At 38.3% G+C, this 26,747-nt stretch overlaps 1 protein-coding gene across 1 annotated transcript in view; it reads right to left on the bottom strand.

Annotated features, from left to right (window-relative positions):
* Herc4 (HECT and RLD domain containing E3 ubiquitin ligase 4) overlaps positions 1 to 26,747 on the bottom strand; it is a 768,218-nt gene that overhangs the window by 674,797 nt on the left and 66,674 nt on the right. The window contains exon 3 of the mRNA XM_090378812.1: positions 2,831 to 2,990. Coding sequence (XP_090234938.1) covers positions 2,831 to 2,990 — 160 coding nt within the window. The remainder of the gene's footprint in view (positions 1 to 2,830; positions 2,991 to 26,747) is intronic.

Raw genomic sequence — 26,747 nt, 5'->3', positions numbered from 1 at the left:
AAGATTGTTGTCGGCTATCGGAAATTGACTGATGAAAAGAGAAAGTCAACACTGTTCAAATATTTCCGCAACAGTAATTTGTTCGTTGTGTATTTTATGTCAGAGGTTCCCAAAGTTTCTCGGTTCATGGCACCTTTAATGTCTCAGTAATTTTTTCAAGGCGCACCCAGACCAAAAGAAATACCTAACAGTTTCGTTTAGTAGTTAGGTCCAAACAACTTAATAAGAAATGTTGAAACTGCGAACTACCTCCAGCTAGTAGTTCACGCAGTGTCCAACAGATGTAGAGTATTGCTGTGTTTCCCTCGAACATTTAAAATATTCCGCAGTGCACAGTTTGGGAACCACTGTTTTATGCAATAAACATTTAATTCCATAATTATTTTCATTATATTTTACATTGTATACAATTAAAAAATTATTTAAAAGGTATTTTTAAAATTCTTTATAGACATTCCAGAAGGTCACGGACCAATTATATTTTTTCCTATTGACTATTATATTCGATTAACTTGTTTCCGTTTTGCCCGATGCGCTCGCGGGACGAATTAATCGCATTAATCGAGGCCAGCCTGTATTACAATTTGCAAATTACGATTCATAGGTATTAAGTTTTGAATTGCTGTTACAATATAAAACAGGAAATTGAAGGTAATGCAAAGAGATTAAATTCATACCTGCCGACGCTACCAGAAACTTCATGTGCATACAGGCTGCCAGCAGTTAATTTATAGCACAGGGATTAACTCCATTAACCAATAGGATAGTGTAATTTTTTTATTCTGGATCTGAGGTTCTTGTATAGTAGAAGTCAGGGGTGACCTTTGCCCCCATACTCTGGACATCAGGGTTCATGTGCAGGCTGGTTCACGACCTTACCGATACCAATGATCAAACCATGCTGCTGGTGCCAGGTTTTATCCTGGATCCGGGATTCTTGCATAGTGGAAGCCTAGGGTTACCTTTGCTCCTATACTCTGCCATCAGGGTTTGTGTGCAGGCTGGCAAAGTATTAGGAAATCCCTAATTACTGTCTCTAATGCCTATTGCTATTTAATGACAGGTCAAGATTAACAGATTATTTTAATGATGTTTAAAAGAATAGCTTTCAGTGGAAATAACAGAACTAATATCTAACAAGACTAAGTTGACAACACAGAGGTGTCAACACTATTAATCGATTGACAAATGCAAAAATAATCTGTAAAATGCGTTTCCATAAATTTTATTGTGATCTAATATAAACATTAATTTTTACGATCTAATTGAAATATCTGTGAGCTAGATAAAATTCTTTCACGGGCCCAATCCGGCCAATGGGCCACAGTTTGGGGACCCCTGGTCTCCATGCATCTCTGAACAGTCCAGATTACGTATCCATCCTTGCAGACCATCTGCATCCCTTCATGGTCATCGTGCACCTGCAAGGCAACAACTCTTCCAGCAGGACAATGAGCCGTGGTGACTAGAACATGGTTCGAAGAGCAATCCACAGGTTTTACCACCATGGAATGGTCTCCCCGTTCAATGGACATGAACCCTGTGGAGCATCTTTGGGATGTTGTGGAAAGGCCTGTTCAAGCTGTGGATCCTCCACCCAGGAATGTGACGGAAATATGGACAGCGGTGCAGCAAGCATGGATGGAAATACATGTGAAACGCTTTTGTGAACTAGTGGACTCAATGCCTCATCGTGTGACTGCCCTTATCTGGGCGAAAGGTGGGCCTACCTGTTACTAGGTAGGTATTCCAGATTTGTGTCCACTTAATGTACAAGAATTTTGCTGGCAAGGATTAAGGAAGTAATTATCCCATCATATAAGGCAATAGTTAGGCTACATCTTGAGCACTGCATACAGGTCTGGAAGCCTCATTTGAGGAAGGACATGGATCTATTGGAATGGATGCAGAGATCAACAAGATTAGTGAGGGTAACAAATGGTTGCTCCTATTGGGAGCAACCTTTTAATCTAAAAATTGCAGCATCCCGGGACTGGGCACTTGCGGAGAGATTCAACTGAGTGTTTAAGGCTTTGAACGTACTGAGTAAACTCGATGCTGACAGAATCCTTCCTCTTTGTAAAACTACACATGAGGGGGCATAAATTGAAACTGAAGAATGGTTGCAGGATACACGTGCAGAAATTTGCCTTCAGCCAGAGGGTTGGAATAAACTTCTATCTGGTGTTGTACAGTTCGGTAGGCTGAATAAATCAAGGAAGAACTAGACAAACAGTTTGAGCGAATGGACAGGTGACATGGGTTGTTTTTTTTTTTTTTTTTAACTGATGCTGTATAAGGTTGCTTTCTTGCATTTGCAACATACTAATACTAATTTCACAAAAAGTAAATTCTGTTGCAGACATTGACCATTGCAGTCTCCACCCAATTCGACCAGCTTAGTCTTAGTGATCTAAGACTAAGTTTACAATATCAAAAGTTTTATGATTTTGTTTCATAATTTTATATCAAAACCTATTTCTTGTGATTTTGACTATAATGGGGTGGAAAGTTTGATATATCATGACAGTTAAAATTAAAAGGAATACATTACATGGCCTAAGATAATCATGTGAACTAGGTTTAATGTCTGCTTCAGGCCATGACTTCTTCACTGACAGTACTGCCATGGCATTCATCCTGTGAGCAAATTTTAATACCACCTTCATTACTGAGAAGGTCATATATCCACATCACCTATGTATGTAATATGGATAAAAGTTTTTTTTCCCCTTAAATAATCAAAGTGAAGGGAAATGCCACTGATTTATCATGCATATAATTTAGAAGTTATATAAGAAATATGGGTTTTTACAATCAAAATCCTTACCTTGGGGAAGTAATATGATCATCATCAGCTGACAACCCCAGCTGTCCATGAGAATTGTTTCCCCATGTAAATACTTGACCAGCTTCATTAAGAGCAAGAGAATGTCCAATGCCACAACTTACACTCTGTAGAGTATGAGGAGAAAGGGATGTGATTTGTTCTGAAAATCACAAGTAAAACTGAGTTAATTATAAGCAGAAAAACTTTAATTCATTCACAGGGAACAATTTGAGATCTTATAGCCTTAAGATGATATTAATAAGATAAATTTGCACCAATTATGGTATGGGTTAATAATACAGGACATTAAATCATTATTCCAAAATGTTGCTACAATCTGAAGATGTTACATTTTAAGGCAGCAAAATCAGATTATAAGGTTAGCCTCATGATCTGTAGAGTATAAGAAAAAATGCATAAAATTAATGTATTGTTTGAAGGTAGCTGTGGCAGGTACAATAAATGGAATAAAAATTATCATACCAAAAACAATTTATTCTACACTAGGAATCAAACAAAAAAGCAGACATTATTCTACATATGATTCCAGGTGTAAATAAATAATTTTTGCAGAATACAGAATAGCAGCAATTGTTCTTTCAAAAAAAAAAGAAAAATGCACTGTAATTAAGTTACATTCTCTCTAGTAATAAAAGTTAAGTGAAGATATGGGGAGGAGGTATCCAGTTCTACATGATATAACAGCATTACATCACGTAGAATCTGGAGTTCATGTAGCTATGTGTTGCTTATGTCTTGCTAAGTGTTCAGAAAGCCAATAATACTATTTTATCCAATGTACACTGTCCTCCTCGTGTTATCAGTACCACTGCCACATGGTGAGACAGACTCTATAAGGCTGAGGAGGAGAAGATATATTGTACCATGTCACCAATATTACATCTCCTGTAGATCTGCAACAGTCCATAGTAGAGAACCAAACATCAGATCTACTGATCCACATAATCCCAGAGATGTTCTATAGGATTCACATTCAGTAACTAAGGTAGTTACTGAATGTGAATAGTTACTAAGTATTACTAAGTAGTTACTAAGTTACTACTTGGTAGTTACTAAGGTAGCAGCACTTAAAAGTCACTTTCATGTGTGGCAAACCACTCTAAAACAATACTGACAATGTGGCACAGTGCATTATAATGCTGGAACACACCTATGCCATCCAGGGATACAGTTACCACGAAGGGATGTACCTGATCTGTCACAATGGTAGATAGTTTTTAGCATTCAGAATGCAGTTCAGAGGTACGAGAGCTCCAAGAGAGTCCCAGGAAAACATCCTCATACCAAAACACTGCCACCATCAGCCTATTTCTGTTCAATCAGGACACTAGAGTGATTCCTCTCTTCAGTTTGCTGCCAGACCCTCCATCTATCATCCACATTGCATAGCGGGAAATGTGATTCATTTGGAAAGGCAACTTTTTCCAGTCATCAATGGTCAAATGATGTCAATCAGATAAAAACCTTCAGTTTTTATTGTTTGCTGCCAGACCCTCCATCTATCATCCACATTGCATAGTGGGAAATGTGATTCATTTGGAAAGGCACCTTTTTCCAGTCATTAATGGTCAAATGATGTCAATCAGATAAAAACCTTAGGGGTTGTTGGCAATGGGTGGCTGTAAGCATGGATACCTTGACTGGAGGGGCCTACCCCAAAGACCCATATGGAGGAGGAGGGTTCATTGGAATGTAGTCTTGGAAACACCTCTGGATGGACAGGTGACATGGGAAATGGTTTTTTTATTAAGTCCATGGTCAAGCCATTCCACCATTTTATACACACACACACACACACACACGCAAGCAGAGCAAGACAGCCTACGTTTACCAAGACCATCAATGAGGCACTGGCCCAGCAATTTAACAGCCTATAAGATCTGTAATTTTCATAACACTGCCATCCTTCAACCAGTACCTGACCATCATCCCTTTTTCAAAGTCTGTCAGACCACGTCCCTTGCACATGTCAACTGTACACTTCACATGGACTGCATGCCAGCCACAAACCTGCAGTATCACATTTACCAGTTCTTAATGCAACATGTGCCACCAGGTGGAGAAGAATAGGCAATTACTAAGCACAAGGGTGGTCATGTTTTGACTAAACAATGTATATCTCTGTAGTCATGATATCAGAAACCTTTTGAGCTACTCCCTCATGGCAGGAGTAGAGACGGTGTCTTAACAGCAGCTTCAGATACTTGGAGGATAAATCTGGTTTATATTTGGTGACATCTTATAATCCTAGTAATATACCAATATGGGACAGACAGTATAATACTGTACAGCAAATTAGTTGTAGTATGTGGGGGGAGGGGGGGATCATTTGGTTGCCTACTGACATGTTTACTAATGATAACCTGTGACAACTTCTAACCTTTATTGATATAAGCATATAAGCATATCAAGGAGGTAACTACCATCAGAGGTAAAGGGAAGGGTTTTTGTTTTCGTAAAGGCGACTATGATGGTCTGAGACAGTATTTAACTTCTATACAGTGGGACCAACTGATGATAATACCAACAGCAAACTCAAAATGGGAAGCATTCAAGGAACTAATCTTGGAGGCTACCAGGCTTTACATACCAACTAAGAAATATTGTTCAGGGTTTAGGCCTAAATGGTTGTCAGATGAACTAATGAGACATGTGGCAGAGAAGAAAAATGCATGGGATACATACAAATTAATGGGTGACATGGAAGCCTATGGTAGATATAAGTTGGTCTGTAACCAAGTCACAAAGGAGATTAGGCAGGCAAAGGCAGACTACGAAAAATCCTTGGCAAAGGATGCAAAGAAAAACAGAAAAGAGTTCTTTACATATTTAAACTTGAGAAGGAAAGGGATGAATCAGATTGGTCCACTGGATATTGATGGTTCAACAGTTGAGGATCTTGCTCAGGTGGCTAACAATCTAAACGAGTACTTTGCATCTATATTCACGCATGAGGAGTTATTCAGGAAGGAGAATGATGTAGGTAAAGTAAACATTGGCAGTGAGCTTGATGATTTTGTAATAACTGAGAGGAAAGTGGAGGAGAGATTGTTGAGGATAAACATAAAAAAGGCACCTGGGGTGGATGGGATCTATCCAGTTATATTAAAGGAGGCAGCAAAGGAAGTAAGCAAACCCCTAGCCATAATTATGAGAGCTTCCTTGGACTCAGGGGAGGTACCCATAGACTGGAGTTGTGCAAATGTAACCCCAATTCACAAAGGAGGATCAAAGGCTGACACAAGTAATTATAGACCTGTTAGTTTAACTTCTGTTCCAGGTAAATTAATGGAGGCACTGGTTAAAGAAGCACTGCAGGATCATCTAGACAAGAATTCAGTTATAGCTCAGACGCAGCACGGTTTTGTTAAGGGCAGGTCTTGCCTGACCAATTTGATTGGATACTATGATGCAGTCACAAAAGAACTGGATGCAGGGAATAACTTTGATATTATATATTTGGATCTTAGAAAGGCTTTTGATACTGTTGCACATGGAAGACTGCTGCACAAATTGGAACAGTGTGGCATTGGAGGCAAATTGCTGCTATGGATAAGGGGATGGTTGAGTGACAGAAGACAGAGAGTGGTAATCAATGGACACTGCTCAACGTGGACTAATGTTATTAGTGGAGTTCCTCAGGGTTCAGTGTTGGGTCCGTTGTTGTTTTCGGTGTTTATGAATGATATTGATGATGGGATATCAAGTTTAATGTCCAAGTTTGCAGATGATACAAAGGTTGGCAGGGTTGTTAAGGACACTACTGACGCTATGCTGCTGCAACAGGATCTGGAAAGGTTGAACAAATGGGCTGAGAGGTGGCAAATGAAGTTTAACATTGACAAATGTAAAGTACTACATATGGGAAACAGTAACCCCAGAGCAACGTATCAACTCTGCGGTACTACACTGACAGTGGTGGAGAATGAAAAGGACCTGGGGGTAATTGTGCAGGCAGATATGAAGTTCTCTGAGCAGTGCAGACGAGCTGCAAGAGTAGCTCATGGTGTCTTGTCAATGATATACAGGAATTTTTCTAGCAGGGATAAGGAGGTGATTATTCCCTTGTATAAGGCAATGGTTAGGCCACATCTTGAGTACTGTATACAGGTCTAGAGGCCTCATTTCAAGAAGGATGCAGAGCTGCTGGAACGGGTACAGAGAAGGGCAACAAGATTAGTGAATGGAACAAAGGGTTGCTCTTACAAAGAAAGGCTTAAGTTTTGCAAATTACAGAGTCTGGAGACTAGGCACCAGCGAGGTGATCTGATAGAGGTGTATAAGGCTTTGAATGGTTTGAGCATGCTCAATGCCAATGGGATTCTTCATCTTGCTCAGAATAATCACCTCAGAGGGCATAAATTCAAATTGAGGAAGGACGGATGTCGGATAGATGTGCGGAAATTTGCCTTTGGCCAGCGGGTGGTTGGTTGGTGGAACCGACTTCCATCACTTGTTGTTGAAGTTGATAGCCTAAACAAATTTAAAGCTCAACTGGACAGGTATTTCGAATGAACGGAGGGGTGAAATGGGAGTGGTTTTTTTTTTTTTTTTTGGCTGATGCTGAATAAGCTTGCTTTCTTGCATCATATGCCTCTACTAATGCTAATGTTAATATCTTATACAACAGCAGCACCCAACCTACTGAGATCTGCAGACCCCTACGTGTGTGTGTGTGTGTGTGTGTGTGTGTGTGTGTGTGTGTGTGTGTGTGTGTGTGTGTGTGTGTGTGTGTGTGTGTGTGTGTGTGTGTGTGTACACCAACCTGAGTTTGGAAAACTCTACTCTACAACAATAAAAAGACTAAGTGAATAAAAGCAAAAACCAAATTTTCACTATCACCTGTTTTTTTTTTTTTTTTGGGTGCAAGTGATTTGAATTAATTTTTTCTACACTACTTTTCCTCAAGATAGCTGACTACATACAAATCACAAAGTACTTCCCACATTTCAAATGATGCCCCAAAAACGTCTGGCTCAATAAAAAAATTGAAAAAAAATCCTTTTCAAAATAAGATTTTTTTGTTGATCACTGTTTTTCACTACAATTTAAGCTTTCTACATTTAATAAACAAATACTAAAATCCTTAGAAATCATTATATGACACTAATAATATTAAGTATTTAGTAAGACACATGAAAGGAAAGCAACAAAGAAAAATTAAAAATTACCAAAATATATTTTCAAAATTAAATGTGCAACTTGGCAATGCTTTTCACAAAGATAATCTATATCAGGGGTAACTGAAGATGTAGACTCACAGTGAACTCTCAAGATAGCCATCAACAATATAGGATCTTGTAAAACAGCTGATTTGTCGTATCCTGGAAACAATTTACTTGCAGATATATGTACTGCTAAAGAGTGAGCTCATGAAAAGAACATGACAATAAATACAGGGCATCTTTCTTTTGACACATACTTCTTGTAAAAGTCTTTTGAATGAACTTGAAGTTTTTCTTAAATCACATTGCATGACAATGCACTCCATATGCCACTTCTCAGGAACCTCATCAATGTTAATAGGCAGAAAATATGGTAAAGAGAGAATGTTTACTTCTTGAAATCTTGTATCAAATTATTCGTTTAATGATGAAGTCCTGCTGATGTACTTTGCAGAATTATGTACGGTGCAGTTATGTACTGTGACAACTACAAATGAAGTTTAATTTCAAAAGCCATGATGTGATCAAAAACTGTATTTATAAACTGGTCTTTCCCTTTGAGATGTGTATTCAACCCATTAAGATGAGGAGTTATGTCATATAAGAAGGAAAAATGACACATCTATTCATTACTCAACCACTGGGTTTCCTTTCAGTTTAATGAAAATCTGAACTTTGGCTCTGAGATCAAACACCCACTTCGTTTTCTCATGGTTTACCTATCAACTTTGAGAATTGTTAACAACATATCAGATCAAGAGCAATCACGGCTGATAATCAGATCAAGAGTAATACTCTTGATCTGATTATCAGAAGTGATTATTCATGCATTAAGAATCTGCAGATAAAGGAACCACTAGGTGGCAGTGATCACAGTGTACTGATGTGGGATTTACTCAAAGATGTAACTACCATTAGGGGTAAAGAAAAGGGCTTTTGCTTTCATAAAGTTGACTACAGTGGTCTCAGACAGTTTTTAAATTCTGTATGGTGGGACCAAGTGATGATATTACCAACAGCAAATTCTAAATGGGAAGCATTCAAGGAATTAATCTTGGAAGCTACTAGGCTTTTCATACCAACTAAGAAATACTGTTCAAGGTTTACGCCCAAATGGATGTCGGATGAACTAATAAGACTCGTGGCAGAGAAGAAAAATGCATGGGATACACAAATTATCAGAAGGTACAGATGCCTAAGGTAGATATAAGATAGTCTAAATCAAGTCACAAAGGAGATTGTCAAGCAAAGGCAGATTATGAAAAATCGTTGGCAAAGAAAAACAGTAGAGACTTCTTTACTTATGTAAACTCTAGAAGAAGGGGATGAATCAGATTGGTCCACTTGACATCGATGGTTCGATTGTTGATGATTTGCTCAAGTAGCTGACAGATTGAATGACTATTTTTCTTCTACATTCACACATGAGAAATTCTGTAGGGAAGTAGAGGTCAGAAGCTTATCAAACTCTAACAGGGAGTTAAATGATTTTGAAGTAACCGAGAGCAAAATGCAGGAGAAATTGAAGTTAAACATAAGAAAGGCACCTGGGGTGGATGGATCTATCCAGTTATATTAAAGGAGGCAGCAAAGGAAGTAAGCAAGCCCTCAGCCATGATTATGATGGCATCCTTGGACTCAGGGGAGGTCCCCACAGACTGGAGATGTGTAAATGAATCCCCAATTAACAAAGGGGGATTGAAAAGTGACACAAGTAATTACAGACCTTTTCAACTTCGGTTCTGGGTAAAATAATGGAGTCACTGGTTAAAGAAGCACTACAGAATCATCTAGACAAGACTTCGGTTATAGTTGAGACAAAGCACTGGTTTTTTAAAGGGAAATCTTGTCTGACAAATTTTATTGGATACTATGACGTGATCAAAAAGGAATTGGATGCAAAAAGTTTGATATCATATACTTGGATTAGCATTAGCATTTTAGGAAATGCGCTTTTGATACTGTTGCACATGGACGACTACTGTACAAGTTGGAGAGTATGACATTAAGGGCAAGTTGCTACCATGAATAAAGGGATGGTTGAGTGGGAGAAGACAGAGAGTGGTAATCAATGGACTCTGCTCTTCATGGACTAATGTTATTCTCAGGGGTCCGTGTTGAGCCCCATTGTTGTTTTCTGTATTTATTAATGATACTGATGAAGGTATATCACACTTTAATGTTCAAATTTGCAGACAATACAAAGGTTGGTAGGGTTGTTAATGACAGTAAGGAAGGTACTGCAACAGGATCTGGAAAAGCTGAGCAGATGGGCTGAGAGGTGGCAAATGAAGCTTAACCTTGACAAATGCAAAGTGCTGCATATGGGTAGCAGTAACCCCAGAGTAACATACCAACTGTGCCGTACTTCACTGAGGGCAGTGGAGAATGAAAAAGATCTGGGAGTAATTGTGAAGGCAGATATGAAGTTTTCTGAGCAATGCAGACAGGCTGCAAGAGTAGCTCATGACATTTTGTCAATGATATATAGGAATTTTGCTGGCAGGCATAAGGAGGTGATTATCCCCTTGTATATGGCAATGGTCAGGTCACACCTTGCGTACTGCATACAGGTCTGGAGGCCTCATTTTAGAAAAGGATATAAGCTGCTGGAATGAGAACAGAGAAGGGCAACGAGATTAGCAAGTGGAACAAATGGTTGCTGTGGGAGGCCTAAGTTCTGCAAATTGCAGCGTCTGGAGACTAAGTACCTGCGAGGTGATTTGATTGAGGTGTACAAGGCTTTAATGGTTTGAGCAAGCTCACTGCTCATGGGATTCTTCCTCCTGCTCAGATTCTGCAACCTGAGGTGGCATAAATTCAAACTGAGGAAAGACAGTTTTAGAATAGATGTGCAGAAATTTGCCATTAGCCAGTGGGTGGTTGACTGCTGGAACAAACTTCCATATGTCGTTGTGTTAGTTGAAAGGTTAAATAAATTCACGGCTGAACTAGATAAACTTTTGGAGTGAATGAATAGGTGAAACGGGAAAGGTTTTTATTTATTTTTTTTTTTTTGGCTGATGCTATATAAGCTATAGCTGATGCTATATGGTAATCAATGGACACTGCTCATTGTGGACTAATGTTATTAGTGGAGTCCCTCAGGGCTCAGTGTTGGGTCCATTATTGTTTTCTGTATTTATAAATGATATTGATGATGGTATATCAAGCTTAATGTCCAAGTTTGCAGACGATACAAAGGTTGGCAGGGTTGTCAAGCACACTACTGACACTATGCTGCTGCAACAGGATCTGGAAAGGTTGAACAGATGGGCTGAGAGGTGGCAAATGAAGTTTAACATTGACAAATGTAAAGTACTACACATGGGAAACAGCAACCCCAGAGCAACGTATCAACTCTGTGGTACTACACTGACGGTGGTAGAGAATGAAAGGGACTTGGGGGTGGTTGTGCAGGCAGATATGAAGTTCTCTGAGCAGTGCAGACAGGCTGCAAGAGTAGCTCATTGAGTATTGTCAATAATATACAGGAATTTTTCCAGCAGGGATAAGGAGGTGATTATTCCCTTGTATAAGGCAATGGTCATGCCACACCTAGAGTACTGTATACAGGTCTGGAGGCCTCATTTCAAGAAGGATGTAGAGCTGCTGGAACGAGTACAGAGAAGGGCAACAAGATTAGTGAATGGAACAAAGGGGTGCTCTTACAAAGGCTTAAGTTTTGCAAATTACAGTGTCTGGAGACTAGGCACCAGCGAGGTGATCTGATAGAGGTGTATAAAGCCTTGAATGGTTTGAGCATGCTCAATGCTGATGGGATTCTTCCTCTAGCTCAGAATAATCACCTGAGAGGGCATAAATTCAAATTGAGGAAAGACAGATGTAGGATAGACGTGCGGAAATTTGCCTTTAGCCAGCGGGTGGTTGGTTGGTGGAACAGACTTCCATCCCTTGTCGTGGAGGTTGATAGCCTAAATAAGTTTAAGGCTCAGCTGGACAGGTATTTTGAACAAACAGAGGGGTGAAGTGGAAGTGGGTTTTTTTTTTTTTTTTTTTTTTTTTGGCTGATGCTGCATAAGCTTGCTTTCTTGCATCAAATGCCTCTACTAATGCTAATGCTAAGCTTGCTTTTTTGCATCATATGCCTCTGCAAATGCTAATGCTAACATTCCCAAATTCTGTGCCACAGCATAGAGCACCTCTCGAAACAATCTGTGATGGAGACCTTTAAACTGGCTCTTTTTATTACAATGGACAAGACACGTTCGGGCAACTTAGTACATTGGTTCTTCTGGTGGATGATGCAATGATATATCATTAATGAGTTTTTTCCAAGTCAAGCAGAATCATCTTATATTAACTAAACCTTCTAGCATCATTCCTACCATAGCAGGTACTCTGTCAGTAATCACACCTGATGTTGTTATGGTTTATACCAGCGGTTCCCAAACTGGGGTCCGTGAAACGATCCTCTAGAATTGGTAAAATTATTCGTTCTGTGTATAGAAAACTGATGATAAATAAGGTTATTATTATATATTTATGTAAAAATAAGAATAAAGTTGTTTTAAACATAAAACTTTGAATTTTGTTTTCAGAAAACCGAGTGTTTTCACACACACAGACAGAGAGAGAGAGAGAGAGAGAGAGAGAGAGAGAGAGAGAAACATATGCATATATATATATATATATATATATACAGCAATACCCCGCATAGCACTGATAATTGGTTTTTTTTTGTTTTTTTTTGATTTGGTAGTTGTTGGCGCATCGGCTTCTGTAGCCATATTGCACCTCCCAAGGTTTTTGCAGTACTTTGATCCAAGCCCGAGGCGGGAATCGAACCCGCGACCTTTGCTGATAATTGGTACGGAAACTGTTCCGTGTTATGTGAAACTGTGCTGATTGAGGTATAATTATAATGGGCTTTAAATGAATACATACCAGAGAAACAGTCAATATAAACAAATTATAAGAAACTATAAACAATTTGCACTTGACAGCCAATTAAAAGGATTTGAAATAAAAAATATTGTAAAAATTTTATTAATTAAAAGGTAACATCATGAGAGATGAGAAAAAAGCTTTTTTTTTTTTTTTTTTTTTTGATTTGGTAGTTGTTGGCGCATCGGCTTCTGTGGCCATATTGCACCTCCCAAGGTTTTTTGCAGTACTTTGATCCAAGCCCGAGGCGGGAATCGAACCCGCGACCTTTGGGTTGCCGGGCAGGTACTTTACCCACTCGGCTAGCCCGGTCGGCTCTTTATTGTTTATTTGGGTATTTCAAAAATGAAGTTTAGTGAAGTCATTTCTTCTTTTTCTTGGCATACAAGTCTTTGAAGCATTGAATCTGATAAAATTTGCCATATCTTGATGCTACATCCAACATTTGTATCTCCGTTCATAATTGCCTCACAGGCCATGTCAAGCCCTGAAAACCTTTCAATTCTTCTGATGAAAATTCTTTTGGTGCCACTTCATATGCAATTTTCTCTTCAATTTCAAGGAGAGTTGTTGTTGTTGTTATTTGGTTTTTAGGAGCATTAGCAACTAAGGCCATATTGCTCCAGGAATATGCGGTGGTCATTCCCTGACGTTTCCACATCCTCCGTATTTGGTGGTGACGGGCTCAAACCCCGGTCTAATCAAGAAGCGTGTGCTACGCACTGCTGCTCCTTCCCACCTGGCTATGGAGGCACCAAGGAGAGTTGTATCATCTAAGTTATATGCCTGTGAGTCAATGCAGTCATGTACATTGTTAGTGTCCAAAGTTTCGAATCCCAAGTCTTTTCCGACCTTCACAAACGTCTTTGGCAATTGTCTGAACTTGCGATTCAAAACCAATGAAATCGTTTGCCAAATGGGGCAAAACATATGCTGCCAAACATAATGCATGTTGTTGGCAATGATTTCTAACCAAGATGCATATATATTTTTGATCGTGCTATCACGTTGTCTTGTCAGGATGGAATTAAGAATACTGAACACTGTTGCCACTGACTGCCTGAGGGGGGAAACTACTGTCATATGTGCAGTATATATGAGACAACAGAGTTGGCATCGCAACATATATGTACCCATACCTAGGCTACGACAACGCAGCATATATGTAGGGTACGTGTCTAGGCTACTGATTGAGTTTTAATATGTACAGTAAATTTTCAACTTAAATTTAATTGAAAACCATGTTATAGTGAAGCCAGTGCTGTTTGAAGCCGTGGTAAGCGAGGTATTGCTGTATATACATAAATATATATATAATTTCAGGTAATTTGTTTTTTAGCATACAGGTTCTCTCAATACTTCCATGGTTATTACAATTGATAGCTCAACTCCCCTACAAAATACACAAACATACTGATAATTACCTTTTTGTCTATATATATATACAGTGGTACCTCGACATACGAGTTTAATTCGTTCCGTAACCTTGCTCGTATCTCAAAGCAATTTTCCCCACTGAAATTAATTGAAATGCCATTAATCCGTTCCAGCTCCCAAAAAACCACCTCAGTTGTTTTTGTTAAGTGTTTTTGAATAAGAAAAATGTACTGTATTTACAAGAAGAAACATTTATTTATAAATAACAAATACATATTCTATAGAAACATAATAAAAGAAAAGGTGAAGTGCTACGGAAGTGTATAATTTTCGTCATTGGTTTTCGCTTTTTTTGTCACGCTTTGCTCATTTTCATCTGCAGATCGTTTAAAAAAACTGTCCAAGGAGGTTTGTTTCTTCCTCCCTTTCAGGATATTGCGGAAATGTGTTAGGCAAGTTTCGTTGAACAACTCCGATGCACGACCAGTTGCAACTTTTTCGGGGTGATTTTTATCCACGAACTCTACAACTTTCTCCCACATTCCCAAGATCTCCTTTATATTTCTTGCAGAGATAACCTTCTCCATCTCTGGCTCCTCTTCAAAACTAATTTTTCGTTGAACCACCATATGCTGCTGCGAATGTAGATCGTGTAACTCCTCGGTTGTCAACTCCTGAGTCTGTTCCTCGACAAGTTCGTTCACATCTCTCTCATCCACCTTCAGACCCATGGATTTTCCCAGAGAAACAATCTCCTCTACCACTGACACTTCGGGTTCCAATCCTTCAAAAGCCCTTTCAGCTACAGCCTCAGGCCACAGCTTCTTCCATGCAGATATTAAGGTCCACGTTGTAACACCCAGCCAGGCTTGATCAATAATTCTTAGGCATATCACGATGTTAAAGTGGTCCTTCCAGAACTCTCGAAGGGTAAGGTTTGTGTTCTCCGTCACTTCAAAGCAGCGCCGAAAAATGTGCTTGGTGTACAACTTCTTAAAATTAGAAATCACCTGCTGATCCATGGGCTGCAGGATAGGAGTGGTGTTGGGTGGTAGGTAGAGAACCTTTATAAACTTGAACTCTTCGAGTAAATCATCTTCGAGATTTGTTGGGTGAGCAGGGGCATTGTTGAGGATGAGAAGGACTTGCATGGGTAGGTTGTTTTCCTGTAGATATTTTTTAACAGAAGGGCCAAACACCAGGTTTATCCACTCCACAAAGAATTTCCTGGTGACTCACGCCTTCGGATTTGCCCTCCACATAACTTGTAGTTTTTCTTTTAAAATCTTATGTGACTTAAAGGCGCTGGGATTTTCCGAATGGTATACTAGCAGAGGCTTGATTTTGCAGTCGCCACTCGCATTGGCGCAAAGTGCTAGAGTTAATCTATCCTTCATGGGTTTGTGACCTGGCATCGTCTTCTCCTCTGCCGTTATGTAAGTCCTATTTGGCATCCTTTTCCAGAAAAGCCCTGTCTCGTCACAGTTGAAGACTTGCTGAGGGATGTATCCTTTGGCTTCTATCAGTTCGGAAAACGTTTTGATGTAAACCTCAGCTGCCTTCACATCCGAACTTGCTGCCTCACCATGCCTGACGACAGAGTGAATGCCGGTCCTTTTCCTAAAGTTGTCAAACCAGCCCCGACTGGCTTTAAACGAGTCTTCCGATTCCTCGTTTGTGGAAGTGTGTGGGATCTGCTTCAGCAAATCACCGTAAATCGCTCGTGCCTTCTCACATATGATACTTTGTGTTAAGAATCCTCCTTGAAGCTGCTTCTCTGTCACCCACACCATCAGTAGTTTCTCCATTTTCTCATGGAGAGAGGTCCGGAGCTTAGAAATTATTGTAACGCCCTTGGCTGGCATTATACCCTTTATCAACTTCTTCTGTTTAAGCACAGTACATATCATTGACGTGCTACGCCCGTACATCCTCGCCAAATCAATTACTCGCACACCTTGCTCATGTTTTTCTATGATTTCACGCTTTAATTCAATAGACATCATCTTCTTCGGACCCATGGTTATAAAAATAAATTTGATGTTTTGTAAATGTACAAAAAGCAAAAAACGCGAACCCAACTTATCAAAAATGCTACGAAAACGAGGGAAACAAGCACACAGACTGAGGTCTAGTCTGAGGTGGGAGAAACTGTTAGACGCTGCACACGACCCCAACATGTGCCCCGCATGTTGGGGTCGTGTGTAGCAGTGTACTGTGCGATTCCTCGTATCTCAAATCTTGCTCTCATCTCAAAGCAAAATATCGCTCGCTCGGCGGCTCGTATCTCAAAACACTCGTATATTAGGGCACTCGTATATTGAGGTACCACTGTGTATATATAGGGGTCTGTAAACTTTTTTTTCATTTTTCCTAGATCTCAGTAGTCCGTAGATCTCAGTAGTTTGAGAACCACTGGTTTAGACCACTCAAGTGAATGTAGTCTTCACACCTGCATAAAATTCCTGGATTTGGTTGTGTCCTTCTGAGAGACTAGGGCAGCCATTTCTGTTGTCTTCATTGACACTGCAACACTTTGGCTAGTGGCATCCATACTTTCATCAAGTGACAATGAACAAAACGTGAAACTAGAGACTTTCAATTTTACAGTGTACTCAACACTGCATGCTAACTCGTCAATACATATAGCCACAGTTTGCCAAGGCAAATTGATTTTTTAAAATTGAGCATTTTTTTGTGGCACATAACCACAACAACATTATCAAAACAATCTCTGATAAATTTGCCCTCAATAAAGTTTTTGATTTTTAAGTGATTATTCTGAATCTGCATTGTTGGCTTTAAGCTGATGCAAAAGTTTATTTTTCAGTGCAGAAAGTTTATCCTTGCAAAACTGTCCTGAATTACTATCAAAACGTATATGAATCATAATATTTAGCATCATAATAGTTTTTAATATTAAACTCTTTCAAAACAGAAATTGATTCATTACATGTCAAACGGGACTCTTTTTCATTGAAATGAAAAAGAATTGATCAGTCTACTTCTGCTGAAGTACACTTGGTTCAACAGAAATTTTTATTTTTCTTACTAGAAACTAAAGACATTCTCATCAATTTTTTTTTATTTTAATAAAAATAACTCTTCTATACTGTGAATCTGCATACTCAAAAGGAAAACTGAACAGCAAGTTGGAAAGTCACACTTTTCGCTTGAACAACACTAAAAACAGTTGGACTTAGAATGACAAGTGACCAATAGTACAACAGCACGTGGTAGCAGTTCCGTAAAAGTAATGGCGATTTCATATATTTGAAAGAAAAGCACAAGCAGCAGAAAGCTAATGAATTTATTGCTGCTATTAACTAATGAAACTAAAGCCTTTCCACAAGATTTTGTACCACACCCTGCCACATTTCAACGATATAGAAAGTAGACCACCACATACATGTTGTTGTTGTTATTAGGTTTTTAGGAGCATTAGCAACTAAGGCCATATTGCTCCGGGATATGCGGTGGTCATTCTCTGACCTTTCCGCATCCTCCGTATTTGGTGGTCACGGGCTCGAACCCGGGTCTAATCAAGAAGCGTGTGCTACGCACTGCCGCTCCTGCCCACCTGGCTACGCAGGCGCCTACCACATACATGTTTATGGTATCCAATCTCAAATTAAATCAAATGACTAGTATTGCAATGATGTCCCAATGCTGCACCATGTGGTTTCAACAGGATGGGGGGAAAATCTTGTAAATGTGTGAAAGGTCTTTAGTTTTATTAGCTTATAACGGAAATAAATGCATCTGCTTTGCTCATTTACTGCCTCTGCTTTTCGTTTGAATGTCTGAAATTGCCCTAAAGTCAACTAAGAGGGATCAATCACTTATGATTCCTGTAGGGGTTTTGATGAAAAAAGGAGTTTCAACAACTGCTCAGGGCATCTACGAGGGAAAGATGGTGGAAGGTGTCATAAATTAATAAAAACTGTGTATTTAAATACACAAGTACAGTTGGTTTGATATATCAGCCAGTTGGAGAATGCATAATAAATTTATACTAATTATATATATATATATATATATATAATATTTGATTATAGTCTAAGTAGATAAGGTACATGCTGTTTAATGGCATATTATGTTAGAATTTTTTTATGTGGTGTCCAAAAATATAATACTGATACTATATAAATATAATGAAATATGTATATAGGCTGGCTGCCCACTAAAAAAATATATATACCCGTATATCAAAGCACCAAAACGCTATAATAGCCAATACCAGCCACCTAACCTAAATTGGCCAAACCTAGTAAAGAAAAATCATAAGTAAAATAAGGTAATAATAATATAACACAATATGTTAATTAATAAATAAAAATTAAAATTAAAATTTTTAACATAACATACCATTAAACAGCACGTACCTTATCTACTTAGACTATAATCAAATATAATATTGTGACAGATGTAATGTTCAATCTACAATAGATGGCATTAATCTGATCTGGACTATATTGCTTAAGATATTTATTAATTGCTGCTATTATAGATAGATAGATAGATAGATAGATAGATATATATACAGTGCTTTTTTTGAGATGGTACGGCATACCGGGACCTTTATTAACAGTGACTTGTGACATTTGGATGCTGTACACTTCGAAATTTGTAATATTCTGTAAATTTTTTCGCATGTTTATCTACTTTTTAAATAAGCTTAAACTTATTTAACTAAATTTGCATTTCACTGTCTATTGTTAAGATATCTACTATATAAAACTTTATAACCATTTATAGAGTTCTAAATGACTCAGTCGGACCTCCTTTTAGAGCGATTTTTTTTTTTAATCCCCTTGGAAATTACATTTAAAATAGTTTCAGTTAGAGCGAAGAAAATTTTCATATAATGAACGGCTTAGGAGAGACTAAACTGCATACACACTGTTCGCATTTTTGACCTTCAGGCAATTTAGGAAATTAGTGCTGCTGCTAAACAAAAATTGAGAGAGCTAAAGAGGTTACCATTCTACAACTTAGTGGTACATGGTAACTTAGTAAAATCTATCCAACCACCTGCCCCACATACGGAGAAGTTGCGCTGGTCAACAGTGAGCAGATCAAGGGGTATTCCCAATGAGCCCTGGTTCATCTTCTACTAGGGGCATATTCAAAGTTAGAATTCTTTCGGGGGCCGCACTGAGTGATTCGAGAAAAATTAGTGCGTAAAAATATTTTCCATATCTTGTTACATGTAAAAGGAAGTTTCTGTTTTCGTGTTACCATTTTTTATTTTCAGGCTATATATAAAAAATGCAAATTCTCAATACTTTTATGTGTAAAAAATCTATGTCACTAATTTATTTTTTTAGATTTTATTAAAATTATAAAAGTAAAAATTAAATGCAACAAGGCTATCTTTAAGAGTATAATAATCTATATAATTTGGTGTAAACACACCATAGACAACTTTTAAACAAAAAACTACATTAGTAGAGTGAAGGGCATCATTTTATCTGTATCTCATATTGTGCTCTTCCTTCACAACAAGTTGCCATATATTGCACTACCTCGAATAAGTAAAAGAGAAGACTATTTTTACTTGGTATTGTCTTCAATACCAGGGTACTTTCCCACACACCGACAAAAGGCCAACAAGCCTTAAAACGGTGCCGTCTGGGTGGTGGTGCCCACTGAGAATAAGTAACAATAGTCTTCTCTTTTAGTGAAGCGTTACTTATTCGAGATAGTGAAATACATGGAAACTCGTGAAAGAAGAGCACAATATGAGATACAGATAAAATGATACCCTTCATACTACTAATGTAGTTTTTTGTTTAAGAGTTGTCTATGGTGTGTTTACACCAATATTATATAAAATTATAAAAATGACTTTTTTTATGACATTTGTTTTTCAAAAAAATACCTTACTTTTGCCATTAAATGCTCACTTAATGAGAATTTTTTGATAATTAGCAAAATTTAAAATGCTGTTTTAATTCACTTTCCAAGCGGGCCGTAGGTTGGACACTGCTGGGAATCAACAAGAAAGAGAAGAATGATGAGCTGGATATCATCATTCTTCTCTTTCTTGGTGATTCCCTTCTACTTTTGACACTATCTCTCAGGGTAACTCGGGAATTTTTTTTTTCCTAGTGCAGCATAAGCCTCAGGTTGCCTTGCACCATATGGCTATTAACAATAACTGTAAGCACCCCATTCGAGAATCAGAAGGGAGTGATTTTCTTTCACCTCAACAAATTGCTTTGCGGAAGTGCGTTATCCACATTTTTCCGTAAATTTTTCTTTCTCTGTTTACATGGCCACAGTAGCTGAATATCCGAATGACACTGACATTTTGGACAGTTTCAAAAAAAAAAAAAAAATTCAAATTTAAGAACTAGTTACAATATCGATGATGGGAGAAGGAAAATGAGGACAATGAAGGTATTAAACCTTCTAAACATGAAATGTTGGCATTTGGTGAGAATGAATTTAGAAAATTGTCAATTGGGCTTAAGTTAAATGAAAGAGATACAAATGGCCCATCTCGGGAATACCTAATCGAAAAGACGGTTTTTGGAAAAATTGAGCATTTGATGAACGCTCTGAGTACAATAATTTCATCGAGTGAATGCGAATAAGGATTTTCACAAATGAATCTGATCGTCAGTCCAACCAGAGCTTCATTGATGACAAAAACAGTTTCTTAAAATTGTGGCCCACCGCTGATCCGCTTCAATCCAGCAAAATATGTCGATTCGTGGCTGTTTCGGAAATGTCAATCAGCAACAGCCACAAACAACAAGTCTGCATAGTGTGTTGGATGAGAACTCAATAAAAATTTGAAATATTCTATAAAAACTTTATTATGAAATTATTTTTACTTATTTTTTTATTAATATATATGTTATATTAATAAAAAAATTACTTATTACTTATTTTTTACTTATTACTTATTTTTTAAATATTTGAATAATAAATTTATGCTTAATAAACTGTGTGTTAATATATTTAATTTTTTAGAGTACAGGAGGGCCTCGATTAATGCAATTAATTCGTCCCACAAGTGCATCGTGCAAAACGGAAACGCGTTAATCAAATATAATAACCAATAGAAAAAATTATAATTGGTCCTTGACCTTCTGGAATGTCCATAAAAAATTTTAAAAATACCTTTTAAATAACTTTTTAACTGTATACAATGTAAAAGATAATGAAAATAATTATGGAATTAAATGTTTATTACATAAAACAGCGGTTCCCAAACTGCGCGCCGCGGAATATTTTAAATTTTCAAGGGAAACACAGCGATAATCTACATCTATTGGACACCACGCGAACTACTAGCTCGAGGTAGTTCACAGTGTCATTTCTTATTAAGTTGTTTGGACCTAACTACTAAGCGGAACTGTTAGGTATTTCTTTTGGTCTGAGTGCACCTTGAAAAAATTACTGAGACACTAAGAGCGCCGTGAACCAAGAAAGTTTGGGAACCTCTGACATAAAATACACAATGAAGAAATGACTGTTGCGGAAATATTTGAACAGTGTTGACTTTCCTTTTCATCAATCAATTTCCGATAGCCGACAACAATCTTCTCTGGGCCCTGCCAAAATAAATATCACAGAGAACCTCAAACCTCTTGCTTGAGGTTCGATGCGATACGAAAGATTTCATCTAATTCTTTTACTGTTATCTCCTTCGCGGTAACATTTTCATCTGGCTCATTTAAAAATTTGAATTTTTATGCACGTGTGCATTGACTTTATTAGCAGGAGACAAACAAGTAACACGTCTTCTTCCGATGGAACACACTGAGGTGGGCAGCTGGCAAACGTTTGTTTATTGACTGTACTACTCGCGGTACGCTTAACGCGCGATTCAAATCTTTTTCAACTATCTCATAAAAACAAAAAAAAAATCGCATTAACTGGAAATTTGCATTGTGTAAAGTGAAAAGTGGTATAATTTTTCAAATAGCGTTAACTGAAATTCGCCTTAATCGAACTCTCGTTATGCAAGGCCTTCCTGTACTGTACTTTTCGTGTCCTTTTAATTTTCAATTTTTCCTGATAGCAAAGAATGAGTACCGGCACCTATTTTTTTTACAAAAAAGCACTATATATATACAAACCTCAAAATCTAGAATCCTCAGGGATTGAGAGGTGCTGAATTTAAATTTTTTTGGATTTTAGAGAGGTATACCTAGTGGCAGCTGATTAGATGAGTGGTAGTGGAGTACATTTCAAATAAATATTAAGCACAAATATATACATCTGTAAACTATATTGACTATCTTGCTCTTGACAGACTGAGACAGTCTAGATAGTCAATATAAATATTTTGTTGACTACATTATCTCTTATTTGCTGTTAGCAGGATTTAAACTGGATGGTAAATTGTACATAGAACCTCTGTATCATTCGAATCTCGCTGCCACCGTTACTGTTATAGAGTGAGTAGTAGGGAAATTCGAATTTTTTTAACTGTGATAAATATGTAACTCTAAAGTTCGATTCACTTAGGTTGGCATTAGTTGGTTAATTTTGTTACATATTACAATTAACTTAACTTTCAAGTGTAACAATATAGCCTAATACATATGATGCAAACTTGGGAGCATTGTAGCATTACTGCTATGTAACTGGTACATCGATAGGAACATTCAAATTTTTATTATATATAAGTTACGCAAACTTCACAGCATAATCGGTGCATAGTGCTATTACTGTATTAGATATATTTGTTTAGTGAAGTATTTATAGTTTTGCTGAATTTGAACAAAAATCATGCCTCAGACCAGAGTAGCAAAACAAGGGTCTCAATCAAGCTAGCGGGAGTGCCATGGCTCGGGGGGGGGGGGGGGGGGATAGAGGGGGACAGTTGTCCTCCAAATCACAGCCATATGATATGCACAGCTTGTTTGATGTTTGCAGTGCTATCAGGAATGGGACTTGATATTGCCAAGAGGGAAGTCTTTGTGTGTGTGCTTGATGTAAGGAATGTGAGGATATCAGGCACAAACACAGCATTGCTGAGCCTTTATGAGAGCTTGAAGAACAGAGTGGATGACCTCAAAAGATTTAAAGTAGGGGCTCATCAAGCATTCAGCTGCCCACATCAATACCAGAGCTTGCTTGATCATCAAGCAAAAAAAGCAGCAAACCTCGAGGCAGAATCTATCCCACAAGAGCTAGATATTATCAGTGACCCTATTGTCAGGGACATGGGAAATATACACTTGTGTTCAAAGAAAGTGCTTCACCTATGAATTTCACATTTCTAACCCTTTTTTATGATGATATGTTACATTAATGACTAGCATCACAAATAGAAATATAAACAAAAGATATTTATTAATAGTTAAGGAAAGCTAAGTAATATTTGACAGGTACTCTCAAAATATTCCAAAATGAGCATTTGCAACCTTTATACCACAGTTTTGGTAAACACAACAATTATGGCTGAAATCTTATCAGAAGCCCTCAATTTGCTTCAGTTTCTCATTTTAAATGGAAAACAAAATGAAAACTTCACCAGGCGCAAACTAATATTTAGTTGAACCGCCTCTGGCCCTGATGATAGCAGCACACTGTCGAGGCATTGACAAGATCAATTTCTGAAAATAATCAACTGATAGTTCATGGTTCTAAACACGAATTATGGCTTCCTAAAGTTTACGAAGGGTCTTTGGTTTCTTTCTGGCAACTGCAGATTCCACACGATGCCAAGAGTTCTATACAGGATTCAGGTCCTGGCTGTTTCCTGGCCAGCTAAGAGTTATAATGGACCATTCTTCCAACGATTTTTTCACCTGTAACAAATGTAAACACATTGCTGTCAAACCTCTAATGCAGAAATGAAGCTAAAGTAACTACAGAAGTGCCTACTTACACTTTTCACCCGATGACAAGGAGCAGAGTTGTCCTGAAAAATGCAGTTACTTGGCAGGTTGAAATGGTCTCTAATGGTTGGCAGCAATTTGCCTTCCAATACAGCCAGGTATCCGTTGCCATTTACGAAACCTTTTATAAACTACAGGTGACCTACTGCGCGATACGAAATGCACTCCCATATCATTTGGCTGGTAGGGAATTTCACTGTAGACACCACACAATCTGGATGGTATTCTTCACCACGTCTATGGCGAATCGTTTATCTCCCATCAGAGCCATGCAAGGTTGAATTGCTTCTTATCTGAGAAAATAACTGACTTCCACTGCCCGGGGGTCCATTTGACATGCTCCATATTAATTGAGCCTTTTTCATTTTTTTTTTTTTTTTTTTTTTGTTAGGAGGGGCTTCTTAGGACAACGGGCTACAAGTCCATTTTTGAAGAGGCATCTTCTGACTGTTACTGCCCTTGCTACCACTCCTGTATGTTCGTCCCATTCTCTTTTCAGCTCAGAAAAAGTAAGCTCTTCAAAATGCAGTCTTGTTTTGGCTTAGAGACTCATTTGTGTCATCAGGTACAGAAGATGAATAAGAATCAGGAACGACAAGTCTTCTTGAGGCTGGAAGGCCCGCCTCAACTGTCGTGTCCAGGGCTGAGGGTAAGTTTGGAGCAGTGGGTGCTGTAATTGAGGCAGAAGAGGTAGTTAGAACCAATGGGGCAGGAGCATCTGCTGGTGGAGCTGACCCAGGGTATGAACACTTGGCCAAAGAGGCCAGTCTGGTTTTGGCTGAAGGTGAGGTTACATCAGAACGGCTACTGGGAGCGGATGGGGTTGTTTAGAAGATGGAATCTGCAAAGTTGGATTGAGAGGTGTAGAAGCTGGGGTAGGAAGAGCTGGAGGAGCCATTGCAAAAGACTCCAGGATGGATGCTGCCACTGGAATGGAGATGCTAAAGTCAAGTTTAACTGGAACAGAAAGATTTGGGTCAGCAGAAAGGATTCTGCTGTTATCATCACTTGGAGATGGATTGTTAGAGGAGGATAGGGGACAAGCCTAAGACCTGTTTTTAGTCTTTTTCCTCCTTGGTTTTCCCCAAGATTTTGGTGAGGGTAGCAGCTCAGAATCATAGGGCTCCTCAGATGAGGAGCTCGATTCATTGCGAGAACTCATATTAGCATGTATGTTTAGTTCGGATGAAAACTAGCTAAATCGTCTACCGAACTTCTAGACTGTCTCCTGAAATTGCCTACTCAGAAAAACAATCTCCTGAAAATCAAGTTTCACTGAACTGTCAGCAGGGGGCACTGTGGGCAGGGCAGTAAATAAATGCTAGTGGGTCACGTGACTTGTAGATGTAAGGTATGCTTATGCCCACATGTGAGTGTATCACACATTAATAAAATTCACTATAGTTCAATTTAAGCCAATCAAGTAATATTAAGTAATTCAAACAAAGGCCTTAGTTCCACTGACTGAGGAAGAAGCAACGGCTACTATTGTTAAAGTTATTTTCCATTGATGTCACTGCCGCATGCTGTTACTTGTAGCAGAGTGACATTGGGTTTAGAGCAAGACATATAATGGAGACACAATATGTACTCAGTTCATTTCCCATAGTTTATAACTAATAATCAAGCATGACAGATAGCAAAAAAATACAATAAAACTGCACAGCGGCCAGGGCTACATATAACAGCCATGCTGTGGCAAGCAAAATGCAACTCAGCAATCCAGAATTTTAGGTATAAACATATCTTTTCGAATCCTTACGGATCAGAACAAAAATTACATCAATCAACTCACCAACACCTGAGGAATCTGGGACACAAATTTAATCCAAAAATATCAATTTGAATAACTGTGAACTTAACACAATCCACAGAGCACTGAATGATGCGATCACACTAGCCTGTCAATTGCCAGTAGGTGTTGTGTTCTGGTGCCTTCATCCATTTAGTCTATTCTTCTTTCATGAAAGCTTTAAAAGGCTTGTTAATAGAAACATCTACTGGTTACAGTTGGCCAACAATTCCACCTGGAATTTCTGGCCAACAATACAGCAAGTTGTGTTTTTAACTCTTCCAACCTCCTCTTTGTGGCCTCTGTTTATGTGCATGAAATTGGCTCAATACCAGTAAGGTTGGATTTTGAGAAGGCAACCAGGATGCCATGACCACACTTTTTCAACCATGGTCTTATTCCACCTTCATCCATCCCCCACTTAGGATGAACATAGGCACAAAATACCTTGTGGATAGCAAGTTTTAGCAAGTTTTTCTCTTGAATACAAAGAGCGATGTAAGTTTCATTCCACCAACACAACAAGCCAAACAGCACTATAGTGTCTCTTAATGGTGTGATGTCCACAGTTACTGATTATGTACCTTTATATTCCACACTTCTATTTGAGGGTAGTTCATCAAACATTAAAGGTGCTTCATCCATATTACCAATTTGGCCAATCTCATAGTTTGTGTGCTCCCTATAATTAATTATAAATCTGTGAAATTCCAGGATTTGGTTTTCCTATTGCTCTGGCATTTTCTGGGGTATCCTAGTTTGTGTCCACATAGCTAAGCTGTTTCACT

The sequence above is a fragment of the Mastigoproctus giganteus genome, chromosome 8 (assembly GCF_048544385.1).
Source record: "Mastigoproctus giganteus isolate SK-2022 chromosome 8, ASM4854438v1, whole genome shotgun sequence".
Classification (NCBI taxonomy): Eukaryota; Metazoa; Arthropoda; class Arachnida; order Uropygi; family Thelyphonidae; genus Mastigoproctus; species Mastigoproctus giganteus.
This window is presented reverse-complemented; position numbering and strand designations above follow the sequence as displayed.